The 15,159-nt window shown below is 41.9% G+C and overlaps 1 protein-coding gene across 4 annotated transcripts in view; it reads right to left on the bottom strand.

Annotated features, from left to right (window-relative positions):
* Positions 1-15,159, bottom strand: part of CASZ1 (castor zinc finger 1) — a 242,081-nt gene that overhangs the window by 41,420 nt on the left and 185,502 nt on the right. For all 4 annotated transcript variants that reach the window (XM_068105889.2, XM_078772441.1, XM_078772442.1 and 1 more), the window contains 6 exons: positions 13,319-13,482; positions 10,993-11,055; positions 6,384-6,474; positions 3,746-3,910; positions 471-643; positions 255-354 (listed from right to left, as the gene is read on the bottom strand). In XM_068105889.2, coding sequence (XP_067961990.2) covers positions 255-354; positions 471-643; positions 3,746-3,910; positions 6,384-6,474; positions 10,993-11,055; positions 13,319-13,482 — 756 coding nt within the window. The remainder of the gene's footprint in view (positions 1-254; positions 355-470; positions 644-3,745; positions 3,911-6,383; positions 6,475-10,992; positions 11,056-13,318; positions 13,483-15,159) is intronic.

The raw sequence follows: 15,159 nt of genomic DNA, 5'->3' as shown, positions 1-15,159 counted from the left end.
GAAAAAGGAGGATGGAGATGAAGCAACTGAAGAGTTTGAAGATGAACACGAAACGATGAAGAGTTACGTGTGCGGTATGGAGCATTTCCACACCAGGGTGTTTGCACAAACTCATATCCAAACAGCTGTTAGGAAAAGTCTTTATCCTTAAAAACAAAAATTATAAAAAGAGCACCAATCGATAAATGCAGAAATAGAGGTCCAATTGGGGGAAAATTAAATAAATCTGCAATGCAATAAGAGAGCGGACGCACCTTGAAGCCGTCTCGTGCGTACGCGTCATCTTTGATGTGGTAGCTTTTGTGCTTCTCGATGTCACACTTGTTCTTGAAAGTGTACATGCAGCTGGGACGCCTACGGACACACGGGCACGTCGTACGCACGCTTTGAGAACCGCGCACGGCCTTCTGGGTAACATCAGTGAGACGCGCAGCGCTCGTGACTCCTGAAGCTCAGCGACGGCCGTTAACCTGCAGTGGAAGTGTGTGGTTTTCTGCGCACGGAAGGCGCACTCCATTTGCCCACAATCCTCTGCAGCACGGAACCGCTGGAAGCCGTCGCTTATTAGGGCCGCGTGCTTCCGGTGAAAGTTCTCGTGCGTCATCACGTCCGAGGTACTCGTGTACACCTTACAGCAGCCCACCTGGCGAGTATATATATATATATATGATCATTGTAGTTCGTATTGATAAATGTAATGAAACATCTCAAGTCATCAAAAAAACTTTTAAAATCTTTATACGTGTTAGAGCTATGAAGCAACGATGTCCGGATGATTAATCTGCAGGTACGAGGAAGGATTCACAAAAAAAAGGAATGCTCAGAAACTCAGACTGTAAAGGTGTTTTCAATGTATGTTTGCCCCGACAGAAAACACGTACACGACTCATAATCCCCTATTGTGGGTGCTGCCATAACAGTAGTTGTAATCATAAAGCAAAGGGGTCCACCTTATGCTCAACGGATTTGGAAATGAGATCAGCTGGTAGTGTTCCTATTAATTCAGTGAGATGCCATCGTGTGTTCATTGTCGAATAAAGAGTACGAGTCGACAAACTAATGGGATCAACATTATCCCCCAAATATGACATCATCTACGACATGGAGTCACTTTCTGGCTTTACACCAGAAGAGCAGTTATTACTTCCGCCACCGGAGGTGGATGGAGGTTATGTTTTCATCCCTGTCTGTCTGTTTGTGAACAAAATATCTCAAAAAGTTGTGGACAAATTTGGCAGAGATGTAACATGTGTGACAAGGACGAAATGATTAGATTTTGGTGAAGATCCGGGTTCGGATCCGGCTACTAGAATTTTTAAGTGATGCTTCACCATTGGGAGATAGGGACAAAACGATACATAGCAGGATATCTCAAAAAGTTGTGGACGGATTCGGACGAAACTTGGAGGACAGGTTGGGTGTCTCACAAGGACAATTCGATTCGATTTTGGTGCAGATCTGAACATGGATTTAGATCTGAGAATTACTTATTTTTTATAAGTGATTCTTCACCATTGGAAGATATGGCCAAAAACGATACATAGCAGGAAATCTCAAAAAGTCATGGATGGATTTGGACGAAACTTGGTGGACAGGTTGTGTGTGTGACAAGGAAGAATCGTTTCAATTTTGGTGAAGATCCGGATCCGGCTACTAGATTTTTTATGTGATTCTTCACCATTGGGAGATAGGGCCAAAAACGATACATAGCAGGATATCTCAAAAAGTTGTGGACTGATTCGGACGAAACTTGGAGGACAGGTTGAGTGTGTCACAAGGACAATTCGATTCGATTTTGGTGCAGATCTGAACATGGATTTAGATCTGAGAATTACTTATTTTTTATAAGTGATGCTTCACCATTGGGCCAAAAACGATACATAGCAGGATATCTCAAAAAGTTGTGGACTGATTCGGACGAAACTTGGAGGACAGGTTGGGTGTCTCACAAGGACAATTCGATTCGATTTTGGTGCAGATCTGAACATGGATTTAGATCTGAGAATTACTTATTTTTTATAAGTGATTCTTCACCATTGGAAGATAGGGCCAAAAACGATACATAGCAGGAAATCTCAAAAAGTCATGGATGGATTTGGACGAAACTTGGTGGACGGGTTGTGTGTGTGACAAGGAAGAATCGTTTCAATTTTGGTGAAGATCCGGATCCGGCTACTAGATTTTTTATGTGATTCTTCACCATTGGGAGATAGGGCCAAAAACGATACATAGCAGGATATCTCAAAAAGTTGTGGACGGATTTGGACGAAACTTGGTGGAGAGGTTGGGTGTGTCACAAGGACAATTCGATTCGATTTTGGTGAAGAGCTGAATATGGATTCAGATCTGGGAATTATTTATTTTTTATAAGTGATTCTTCACCATTGGGCCAAAAACGATACATAGCAGGAAATCTCAAAAAGTCATGGATGGATTTGGACGAAACTTATTGGACAGGTTGTGTGTGTGACAAGGAAGAATCGATTCAATTTTGGTGAAGATCTGGATCCGGCTAGTAGAATTATTTAAGTGATTCTTCACCATTGAGTGATATGACCAACCAGGCGGAGGTATGCTCACCCAGGAGTGCCGTTCTAGTTACCTTCGCAAAAGCGGAAGGTTATGTTTTGATCGCTGTGTATTTATTTGTATGTCTGTGTGTGTGTGTGTGTGTATGTTATTCGCATAACTCAAAAAGTATTCAACCGAATTGCATGAAATTTGGTGGGATGATTGGTTATTATACGGGACACATTTGATTAGATTTTGGGAGCAATCGGGTCAAAGGTCAAGGTCAAGGTCACGAAAAGGTCAAAATCGTATTTTAGTACAGTACAGTACAGTAGCTGCGGCGAAGGTATGCGCTCTACCGAGTGCCCGTTCTAGTTTACTTGTGTGTTTGTCCGTTTGTGAACAGGATATCTCAAAAGGTTGTGGACGGATTTGCACTAAACTTGCTGGACAGGTTGAGTGTGTGACAAGGATGAATTGATTAGATTTTTGTGAAGATCCGGATCCAGATACTAGGATTTCACAAGTGATTCTTCACCATTGAGAGAAGGAGACAAAAACGATATTTAGCACGATATCCCAAAAAGTTGTGGACGCATTCGGACAAAATCTGGTGGATGAGTTGGGAAAGTGACAAGAACAGGCGAGTTCGATTTTGGTTAAGGTCTGGATGCAGATCCAGCCTATCAGTGGTATACAACATGTAAACTGTTGTTCGCCTGTGTGAAAACGATGTGTGAAAGAGTTACCCTCCGCCACCTAAAGTGGACAGAGGTTGTGCTGTGAGCTTGATATCTCAAAATTTATGGACAGATTCGGACAAAATTTGGTAAACATGTTAGGTGTGTGACGAGGACAAATTGCTTAGATTTTGGTGAAGATCCGGATATTATAATTTTTAATTGATTCTTCCCCATTGATATATAGGACCAATAATGATGCATGGCATGGCATAAAAAAGTTTTGATGGATTCAGATGAAACTTGGTTGATGAGTTAGGTAGGTGAAAAGATCGAGCCGATTAGATTTTGGTTCAGGTCCCGATGCAGATCTGGCCTATCAGTGGGATAAACTGTTCAGCCTGGCAGAGGTATGAGCTCTACCTAGTTCCTATCATCACAAGATCAAGATCAGGTATGAGCACATTGCACAGGATTTATGCCTTTTTTTCAAATAAAAATTTCAAGAATGCCAAATCCGATTGGTTGACCCATACCCGATCGAATTTGCAAACCTGCATGCAGTGGTAATGTGTGCTTTTTCCGTTGAGATGGCAGCCCTGGTAGTATAGGCCACAGTCCTCAAGCGGTGCAAAGCGCATGAATCCATGGCGCAGGGAGTTCTCACGCTTGCGGTGCATGTTGTAGTGACGCGTGACGTCTTGCTTGCTCGTAAACCTCTGGTGAGAAACATCCTACCTTATCAAGAACGTCACCATTTGTTTCTGTGAAAGTTTTGAAATCAATCTTTCTGAACCGTGTTTCATAATGTCTGGTAACAATGACTGAGGTAGAATTTGAAAGCGTGTTAGATGAACTATATGGTAGAAAACGGTATTTAAGTCTCTTATAGGATAGGGGGAAGCTTATACCTGTTGAAGGGTTTGTTTCTACAATTAGTACCCCAAATATCTAATGGAATCCCAGACCCCTAGTACGACACCACCATTTCGGTTTTTGTTTTTCTTCCTTTTTTTCTGCGAATTTCCAAGCTGCATCTCTGAGCCCGCTGGGACTTTCTGAATGAAATGCAATTTTGCATCAATAAATGGGAATAAAAACTATGTGGGGCTGACAAAAATTTTTAACATTGACCTAGTTTTAAGGACATGACCTAATTAGACACTTTAACACGTTTCACCACAAGTCGCTAACAGATCAAACAGCATTGATGATGATGATTCACATCATACACCTCTGAGGTCAAGGTCAAAGTCAAATGGCGTCTGAACAAAAGAAACGCGTTTTTTGTCATCGCTCAATTTTTGCCAATGCGGAATCTCAAAGACCGCTTGGCCTTTCAAGAGGTTTTTGCATCATAAGTCAGTGTACCTGCACCAGATACCATTGCATGCATCTTGTGCACCAGATATTTCATCCATGTCATTGACCTGCTTTTTCGGATTGTGACCTAATTAACAAAAAACACCTTTTGGATCATAACTTGAATAATTGTCGTCCGATTTGCATAATGTTGAGTTTTATGGATAGATTGTAGATGGGGACACATTTTCTTAATTTACACATTTTCTTAATTTACACATTTTCTTAATTTACACTTTCTTACACATTTTCTTAATTTACACATTTTCTTAATTTACACATTTTCTTAATTTGCACATTTTCTTAATTTACACATTTTCTTAATTTACACTTTTCTTAATTTGCACATTTTCTTAATTTACACTTCTTAATTTGCACATTTTCTTAACTTACACATTTTCTTAATTTACACTTTTCTTAATTTGCACATTTTCTTAATTTACACTTTTCTTAATTTACACTTTTCTTAATTTACACATTTTCTTAATTTGCACATTTTCTTAATTTACACATTTTCTTAATTTACACTTTTCTTAATTTGCACATTTTCTTAATTTACACATTTTCTTAATTTGCACATTTTCTTAATTTACACATTTTCTTAATTTACACTTCTTAATTTGCACATTTTCTTAACTTGCACATTTTCTTAATTTACACATTTTCTTAATTTACATTTTTTCTTAATTTACACTTTTCGTAATTTGCACATTTTCTTAATTTACACATTTTCTTAATTTACACATTTTCTTAATTTACACATTTTCTTAATTTACACTTTTCTTAATTTGCACATTTTCTTAATTTACACTTTTCTTAATTTACACATTTTCTTAATTTACACATTTTCTTAATTTACACATTTTCTTAATTTACACATTTTCTTAATTTACACATTTTCTTAATTTGCACATTTTCTTAATTTACGCTTTTCTTAATTTGCACATTTTCTTAATTTACACTTTTCTTAATTTGCACATTTTCTTAATTTACACATTTTCTTAATTTACACATTTTCTTAATTTACACTTTTCTTAATTTACACATTTTCTTAATTTACACTTTTCTTAATTTGCACATTTTCTTAACCCTTTGAGTCCGGACGACGTCCAGTGCCGCAACCCGCGAAAAAGTTTTGTGTACGGATGACACGTCATCGACTATATCTACAAATCGATCGTCAGTACGTGGTGGCATTCCCGTATAGTACCAAAATGCCAAATTAATCCCGTACCGGGGGTATTTTTATCAAAAAAAATCCCGTACTCAAAGAGTTAATTTACACATTTTCTTAATTTACACATTTTCTTAACCCTTTGAGTCCGGATGACGTCCAGTGCCGCAACCCGCGAAAAAGTTTTGTGTACGGATGACACGTCATCGACTTTACCTATAAATAGATCGTCAGTACGTGGTGGCATTCCCGTACCAAAATGCCAAATTAATCCCGTACCGGGGGTATTTTTATCAAAAAAAATCCCGTACTCAAAGAGTTAATTTACACATTTTCTTAATTTACACATTTTCTTAATTTACACTCTATCCATAAATGTTGAAGGTGAAGGTCATATGGCATTCCGAAAAACAATATGACCATCATTGGATTGCGGGCCCCAGTGGAGTCTTACCCTTGGTGATCCCTTTGTTATCACTTATCACAGATATTTAGGTTTTTTTTTTTAGATTGATCAAAGGTTTATGGACTAGCACGTACATAAATCACAGGCAGAGCAAAGATTATTGGAACCATCACTGTTCAGTAACATGAATTACAAGGACATGAGTTGGCAATAAACAAACAGTGCAAACATGCAATACACAATCGAATACCTGAAAATTGCATTCCGAGTCCGTGCAATGGTAGTGCTCCTTGTACTGGTAAGTGCAATGGCTGTACCCACACAGCTGTGATGCCGCAAATCTGGAAGTATAGAAAACATGGCATCTTCTATTACTAAAGGAGTGCTGTCCATCAGTGTCCATCATGCTTTATCCGTAAGGGTTCTTGTTGTCATGGAATAATAAAAATGGTACCATTGGAAGACTAATAACTAATAATCGATTTTCTTGGAATGAGTATTTCAAAGTTATAAAACGTCATGCCCGTTTAATCAAAACATCTCCTTTTAGCAGGATTCGAAGTTTAATGTAGCTGTTTCAATGGCTCCATTTTCACCCCTCAGCCCAATGGGCTAAGCTAAGGGATATTGTCGTCACGGGCGTCGTCCGGGCGTCCGGCAACTTTTGGTTTTCCGTCAATTTCGAGCAGAATGGCTTGTCCGATTAAATCCATTTTTGCAGTGTGTGTTGGGGTTGAGTAGAGGAAGGTTCCTTTCGAAAATGGGCGCGCTGCGATTTTCAATATGGCCGCCACGGTAGCCATCTTGAAATTGGTTTCCATCAATTTCGAGCAGAACGGCTTGTCCGATTAAATCCATGTTTGCAGTGTGTGTTGGGGTTGAGCAGAGGAAGGTTCCTTTCGAAAATGGGCGCGCTGCGATTTTCAATATGGCCACCACGGTAGCCATCTTGAAATTGGTTTCCGTCAATTTCGAGCAGAACGGCTTGTCCGATTAAATCCATTTTTGCAGTGTGTGTTGGGGTTGAGCAGAGGAAGGTCCCTTTCGAAAATGGGCGCGCTGCGATTTTCAATATGGCCGCCACGGTCGCCATCTTGAAATTGGTTTCCGTCAATTTCGAGCAGAACGGCTTGTCCGATTAAATCCATTTTTGCAGTGTGTGTTGGGGTTGAGTAGAGGAAGGTTCCTTTCGAAAATGGGCGCGCTGCGATTTTCAATATGGCCGCCACGGTAGCCATCTTGAAATTGGTTTCCGTCAATTTCGAGCAGAACAGCTTGTCCGATTAAATCCATGTTTGCAGTGTGTGTTGGGGTTTAGTAGAGGAAGGTTCATGGGCGTGCTGCGATTTTCAGTATGGCCGCCACGGCAGCCATCTTGAAATTGGTTTCCGTCAATTTCGAGCAGAACGGCTTGTCCGATTAAATCCATGTTTGCAGTGTGTGTTGGGGTTGAGTAGAGGAAGGTTTCTTTCGAAAATGGGTGCGCTGCGATTTTCAATATGGCCGCCACGGCAGCCATCTTGAAATTGGTTTCCATCAATTTCGAGCAGAACGACTTGTCTGATTAAATCCATTTTTGCAGTGTGTGTTGGAGTTGAGTAGAGGAAGGTTCATGGGCGCGAAATGGGTTATTGGGTTCATGGGCAGAAATTTCATTACTTGCAGTTCCTACTCGGTATACAACTTCGCTTCAAATAACAAATTATCATCAATGCTTCCTTTCACCATGCATGGGCTGAGGGGTTACGCCCGCTTTGCGGTGCTATTTATTATTATTCTACAAGGGACCCTTTAGGATAAAGTGTGAGGACATGGAAGGAGCACACAAAATTATACATAGTAATACTTCCCGAAGCAATAAAAAATATATATAAAAGTACACAGGAGCACACAAACAACAACTACAAATACAACCATGATAACAGCAGCAATGGCAACAACAACTAGAACGCCACTCAGTCGAAAGCATTCCTCCACCTGGTTGGCAATATCACTCAATGGTGAAGAATCACTTTAAAAATTCTACAAGCTGGATCCGGATCCGGATCTTCACCAAAATCGAATCGACTCTTCCTTGTCACACACACAACCTGTCCAACAAGTTTCGTCCAAATCCGTCCACAACTTTTTGAGATATCTTGTTCACAAACGGACAGACAGACAGGGGTGAAAACATAACCTCCATCCACCTTTGGTAGCGGAGGTAACAACATCAACAACAACAGTCAATATCTTAGATGTAAGGGATCTCTGGCCTCTGGGTCACTCTCATGAAATTCATTGGTTATCTCGGTGTCAAGGATCAGTTCAAGCAGAATTGACCGGGGCTAATCAACAACAAAAACAACAACGACAACAGTTATAAAAGATCCATTTTTTCGTGGATCACATCATTTTACATCCTCATTGAGACACCGATAGACATGAATTATGTGTGCGAAGTACAACATGCTGTCTTTTGATTAAACCGGTCAGCAAAGGGACGGGTCTTACATACTCGTCTATCCCATTGGCACAACAAACATTTCCAATATAATTTGTATTTAAACTTGATCTTAGTACCATTAACAGAATGGCTTTTAAATATTTGTGAAAGTACAAAAGATTTAAATATATATATATATTTATATATTACACATACAACAACAGAAACCTAAAATGTCTTTTCTGTTTGCAAATAAAGTCCAGGGGGCATTAGTGGAGGCTCTTCATTGTACTAGTAGCAGATAGATACAAATGCAGACTTTGTTAATTATTTGGTATAAATGTACCACATGACAAATTATCTTCTCAGTTGTATGTTCAACACCTTTCCTCAACCAAATATCTATCTACTCAGTAAAAATTTATAATTGAAAAATCTGGAATCACAAGTCGGTGGAGCCAACGTTTCTGCGAAAATCCACTCGCCTTGTTCACAGCAGATGTTTCAGTGAAGAAGAAGCTTGAAAATTGTCCCATGACATCCCAGCTTTTTCAATTACTAGGGCATGTCCGTACTATATATATATCTAAAATTATATCCCCCCCCTCTATTTACATGAAATGGTTTGGTCCAAAGCGAACGGCTTGCGAGTACGGTGACAATCCCCCCCCCCCCTCTATTTACATGAAATGGTTTGGTCCATTCGCAAAGCCAAAGCGAACGGCAGTTACGAATCGCAGTTACGATGAATCGCAAAGTAGTTTTAATTAGTTTTAAAACATAGTTTAACGCCAACATAGTTTGCCAACGTGAAATAAATGAATACGCTCTCAAATGTGCCGTCCGAGGCAGAGTCTGTTCGCCACGTTCGGCACACGTGATAGCTCGCTGCTCTCTGATTGGTTGAATCGTTTTTGGACATAGCTCGGTAACTACTTGTCCGATTAATTTCAAACCTTGAAAAGGCACATCCTCGGGTCGCCAGCAATATACCTGGCAAGTTTAAAGTATATCGGACCGGTAGTTGTCGAGAAACAGCGGTCACAGACATACAAACATACAAACAAACATACACACAGAGATTAGTGGAATTATAGATAGACTAGGGCATGCCCGTACTATATATAAGCTAGGACGTGCCCGTACGTGGGTGCCCGTTCCTTGCCAAAAAAAAAAAAAAAAAAAATTTGTGTAGGGGTGTGTGTGTGTAAACATCCTAGGGCGTGCCCGTACGTGGGTGCAAAAAAACATGCGTGCAAACAACAACAAAAAAAAACTTTGAAACCACGTGGCAGTAACGACCACAGAACCCCCCCCTCTATTTACATGAATGGTTTGGTCCATTCGCAACGACCACAGAACCCCCCCCTCTATTTACATGAAATAGTTTGGTCCAAAGCGAACGGCTTGCGGTGTTTGGTAAAGAAATCGCCATAGCTCGGTAACTACTTGTCCGATTAATTTCAAACCTTGAAAAGGCACATCCTCGGGTCCCCAGCAATATACCTGGCAAGTTTCAAGTATATCGGACCGGTAGTTGTCGAGAAACAGCGGTCACAGACAAACATACACACATACAAACACACATACAAACACACATACACACATACACACAGAGATTAATGGAATTATAGATAGATAAACTTTTGCTGGTTTCATTCGACTGGATGAATCATAACAACCTGTATCAAAATATCTACAACTGTTAAGTTATATCCAATCAATAACACCACAGAAGTTTGGAAAGTTTTCTTATCTCATTATTACCCTCGCCAGAGGACAGGGTATTGCATTTGACTCCGTTTGTCTGTCTGTCTGTCTTGTTTGTTTGTTTGTCCGCACAGATTAAATATCATTTTCTCTGCAACCATTGGTCCGATTGACAGGAAATGTTCACCATAGGTGCAACTCCTCCTGCAGAATTTTTAAAATGATAATGATGACGTCATAGGTCACGTGGTACGGGCGCCATCTTGTAAATACCGAAGAACTTTGCACCTCTATATCTCCGAAAGCGCTGAATAGAAAAAATGGAGGCATGGCTCATTGTAAAGAATTCTCCATGGGGAATAAAATATGTTAATTATTTCATAGGTGACTCCATTATGACGTCATAATTCGACAAGTACAAAACTTCATCGATCAAGATGAAATTTCTTGAGCATCATCTATGGATAAATTGGTGGAGAAAAAAAAAATGAGGACGTCGTCAGTCACGTGGTTCGGCCGCCATGTTTGTTTTAACACAAAAGCCTTAAAATCACGAAAAACACGTCCTGGCGAGGGTCTGCAATCTCTGTTTGCTCTTTCTAGTTCCATATTGTATTCCTGTTCAAGATAACAAAGATTTGCATTCGTTTGACCAGGTTAGTTAAGCCAGCTCTTTGGTTTGACAGGTAGTATGTACTTAAACAAAACAAATGTGTATTCGTACCTGGTGATGTATTTTTGGTAAATGTTTGATTCTTCCGTCACTCCAGTTTCCAAAAGGCCATTACTGAAAGGAAAACAAAGCAAGAAGACAGTCAATTTGATTGAAATACGATCACCGAGCACAATGATGCACAGGTGAAACGCAGAAAGGGCTGTCAAGGTGCATCATACATGGTGACGTCACATGGGGCATTGGGTGCAAGTTCTGTCAAATAAAATTCACATTGCAGGTCTTGTGACGAAAGAGGTAAATGCTGCAGGAAGACACAGAATTCCTCAATTATTTTTTTAAAATTACATAGTCGAGGCTCGTGGAAGAGTTAGCTTGTGCACTGAATGGACCACGATGCAACAGGACAAAAGGAACAGTAGAGAGAGGGGGGAAACACCAAAAGCAAAGTTGAAGGCCAAGATAGAGGCAGACTTGGACAGCAATGGGTATGGGGAGGAATGAGGGGCAGGAGAGGATGCATAGGGTGGACAAGATACTGTAGATACAGAAGAAAACTCTCAAGAGGGAAAACTGGAAATTTGGAAGGAGGGAGGGATTGTATGGAGTGATGGGGGGGAGAGGGAGACGGGGGGGGGGGGGGGGGGGTGGGGTTAATGAGGGTAGAATAGATCATGGTTTTGGATTGGAGATGATCGGAGATGGTGGTGGACAGTTGTCTTGAAGACGTGGAGGTAAAAATGAGATTGAAGAGGATGTAGAAGTTGGTTCCACAGACAGAAAGAAGGACAGAAGGTCTCTGCAGAAACCCCTAGTAACTAAGGAATTCAGGATGGCCTAGACAATGGACATCTTTCAGGCCTGGCAGACAAGGATTGTAGAATGAAACGACTAAAAAAACTTTTAAAGAAGCCAAAAGTACTTGTAGACGTACCTGCGAGAAAGGAGTGTGCCTCTGCACAATGAAACAGTTGGATAACTTCCTGATCAACTCCGCCAAAAAGTTGATATCTTGCTGTCCGTATTGCAAAAACTCCCAACGATGTGGGCCGTGAAAGGCCGAATATTCGTAGATGGCTCGTTCCAACCAAACCTTTGTGCTTCTTAACACCGATGGGAAGATCATATTTGAGGCTTGTCGATGCACAGGGTAAGTTTAAAATGATGATATTTGCCATTAATCATGTTGTGGGGGTGGATGGGAGTTGTATGGACTGGAAGTGTCATCATAAATATTTATCTTTTTGTTTGGTTGTGGGGCCTCAAGAAAAATTAAAATTATACCAGATTTTTGCATCTATTGGTGAAAGGAGAAGTGTGTGTGTGTGTGTGTGTGTGTGTGTGTGTGTGTGTGCATGTATGTGTAAGTGTGTTGTAACCACTGCCGCCGCTAGCTAATTGTATGAACAGGAAATGATGGGAACCCGACTCCCATCATCCACTGATATTTCCCGTATTCCTATATTGTCATGAGCCCGATTTACATTCAGCAACAAAACAATTCTAGTTAACCGTTTTGAAATTGTCACTCTTTCATTTAAATGTTGAAAATTATGTATAAAAGACGATTTCAATTACAGATGTCCATTAATAACTGTAGGTTAAAAGAGCCCGGCGAGCAGAACCGAGTCATTGTAAACGCACAGCGCATGTGTAAAAGGCCTCATGTAGAAATCATATGCCATTTCGAAAGTCGCATATTCCATGTCCCCCTGAGCATTCACAAGACCTGCAATGTGCATGAAAGACAACTTGCTCCCAATGCTCCCATGCAACGTCACGGCATTATGACACCCTTTGACAGTCTTCGTGCATTAAAAAAACAGAAGGGCGATATTTGTTTGACATGACATCTTTTCAAGTGGGAAAGTGGAAGTTTTTACAATACAAAATGTATTTGATACCATTGTACTTTTAATATCAGGATTGTTCTGAAAAATAAAATCCATGTCACGCAAAATGGGAATCTATCATAATCACCTGAAGTTTGTAAACTATGGAATTGCACCTTTAAATATGCAATACGAAGCACCAATTAAATGATAAAAGACCACTTAATGTGTTACTTCACAATGGTATCCGATTTGAGGGGGAATCAAAAGGCTTTTTTCCCCCCAAACATGAAAGAATGGATCGGTGCCAACTAAACTGGGCACAGATGAGTGTCTTTTTGGATGTCGTTACCTGCCAGTGTCCCACATGCCTCCCATTGGAGGGTGGGTCTCCTGATGCTGTTGGAGTACAAGTTATTGCTCTTGGCTCGGGGAAAAAAAATTGAAAAGGGGTAAAAATCTTTTGACTCCTCCTCGTGCAGAATACAGTGAAAGCCACGTTTTTGCTGAGGACTTTAGCCACATTCTTTGGCCGATTCACAAACCGAGTACTCGACACCGTGCCCGAGGTGATGGAGTCCGTGCGGGAGAACGAGGTCACCGCTGGTGCTGGTTGTACTTGCATAGTCGGTGCTGGGGTGCTCGGAGTCGGGAACTGGGCTTGTGTGGACGAGGTGATCGCGCGGAGTGCTGCGATCTGCTCGACATTCTGAGAAAGAACACAAGTTTATCATTCATGCTTCTGCAATCAGTGTGATCATCACAAGCTGTCTATGGCACACACACTCCCAATATGTCCGCCCCCCTCTGTCTGTCTCTGTCTCTGTCTCTGTCTGTCTGTCTGTCTGTCTGTCTGTCTGTCTGTCTCTCTCTCTCTCTCTCTCTCTCTCTCTCTCCACCTGCTGGCCGTTTGTATGCTGGTTGTACTGTCATGGCGTCTGCTTGTGGAGGCCTGTGAGTGCTCTGTGTTGTTGCTCCATTCCCCCCCCCCCCCCCCCCCCCCGTTTTCCCCCCTCTGTGTCCTTGTGCCTGTTCGTGGAGTCTTCCTGGTGATTCCCATATACGTTGAGACGGGAGAGAGAGCCGGAGAGCACAGGGTGATCGCTGGTAAGGGTTCGCCGTTTTTGGGCGTCGCCCGATCGGTGTTTGCTCCTTCATCTTAAACCTCTATTTCCTTTTTTTCCTTTCGTTTATCTTTCCTTCAGTTTGTTTTGTTGCCTCCCTTTTCCGAAGTTAGGGAAATCGGAGAGGTCTGATTGATTCCCATTCCCGGAGTTCGGGTAGGGAAGATTGTATTATATATTCACCCTCCCCGAGTTGGGGAGGGGTTGTAAGTGCAGCTGTTCCAGCATGGCAGCTGCACTATCTCGATTTACAGCCTTTCAGAGCCTGACCCGTAAGCACGGGTTCTTTTGTGTACCTCCGGAACGTGAGGTTAGTGTCGAGGACGTTGTCCTCGCAACCGGTCGTGTTGTCGGGATCGACAAGGTTGTTGCCGCTTCGCGGATGAACAAGCGGTTCGTTATTTTTTTGTCCGACGTGGATTGTGTCCCACAAATTGTCGAACAGGGTTTGACAATCGATCCAGATTTATTTGTAATGATTTCCCCACTAGATAGCCCAGCGATAAAAGTCGTGATATCAAATTGCCCCCCATTTGTATCCGACGATGTACTAATTAAAGAGTTGTCCCGATACGGTACCATCGTGTCTCGTATCTCCATGATTCCCTTCGGGTCACGAAACAACGATTTAAGGCACGTGGTTTCATTCCGGCGGCAAGTGTTTATGATTTTAAAAAATTCCCAGAAGGATTTAAACCTTATAGTAAAATTAAAACATCAACAGAACGAATATACAGTGTACGTGTCCACCAACGTTCTAAAATGTTTTGGCTGCGGACAATTTGGGCATGTTAAGCATGACTGCCCCCGAAAAGAGAATTCTCCACAAGTACAACCTCCCCTCCGAACCGGGAATAAGCAACCCCCCCACCTTCCCACCACCGGTCCAAACCCTTCCACCACCGACCCAAGCCTTCCCACCACCGACCCAAGCCTTCCCACCACCGACCCAAGCCTTCCCACCACCGAACCAAGCCTTCCCGCCGCCGAACCAAGCCCTCCCACCACCGACCCGAACCTTCCCACCACCGACCCGAACCTTCCCACCACCGACCCAAGCCTTCCCACCACCGAACCAAACCTTCCCACCACCGAACCAAGCCCTCCCGCCGCCGAACCAAGCCCTCCCACCACCGACCCGAACCTTCCCACCATCGACCCAAGCCTTAACACCACTGATCCCAATCTGTCCACCACCGACCCAAGCCCTCTTACCACCAATCCAAACCCCCCCGCCGTACCCCCTTCCCCTCCCCTTGAAA

Source organism: Myxine glutinosa, chromosome 2 (assembly GCF_964187855.1).
Source record: "Myxine glutinosa chromosome 2, kmMyxGlut1.1, whole genome shotgun sequence".
Lineage (NCBI taxonomy): Eukaryota > Metazoa > Chordata > Myxini > Myxiniformes > Myxinidae > Myxine > Myxine glutinosa.
The sequence above is the reverse complement of the archived record's forward strand: the minus strand, read 5'-3'. Positions and strand labels throughout refer to the sequence as shown.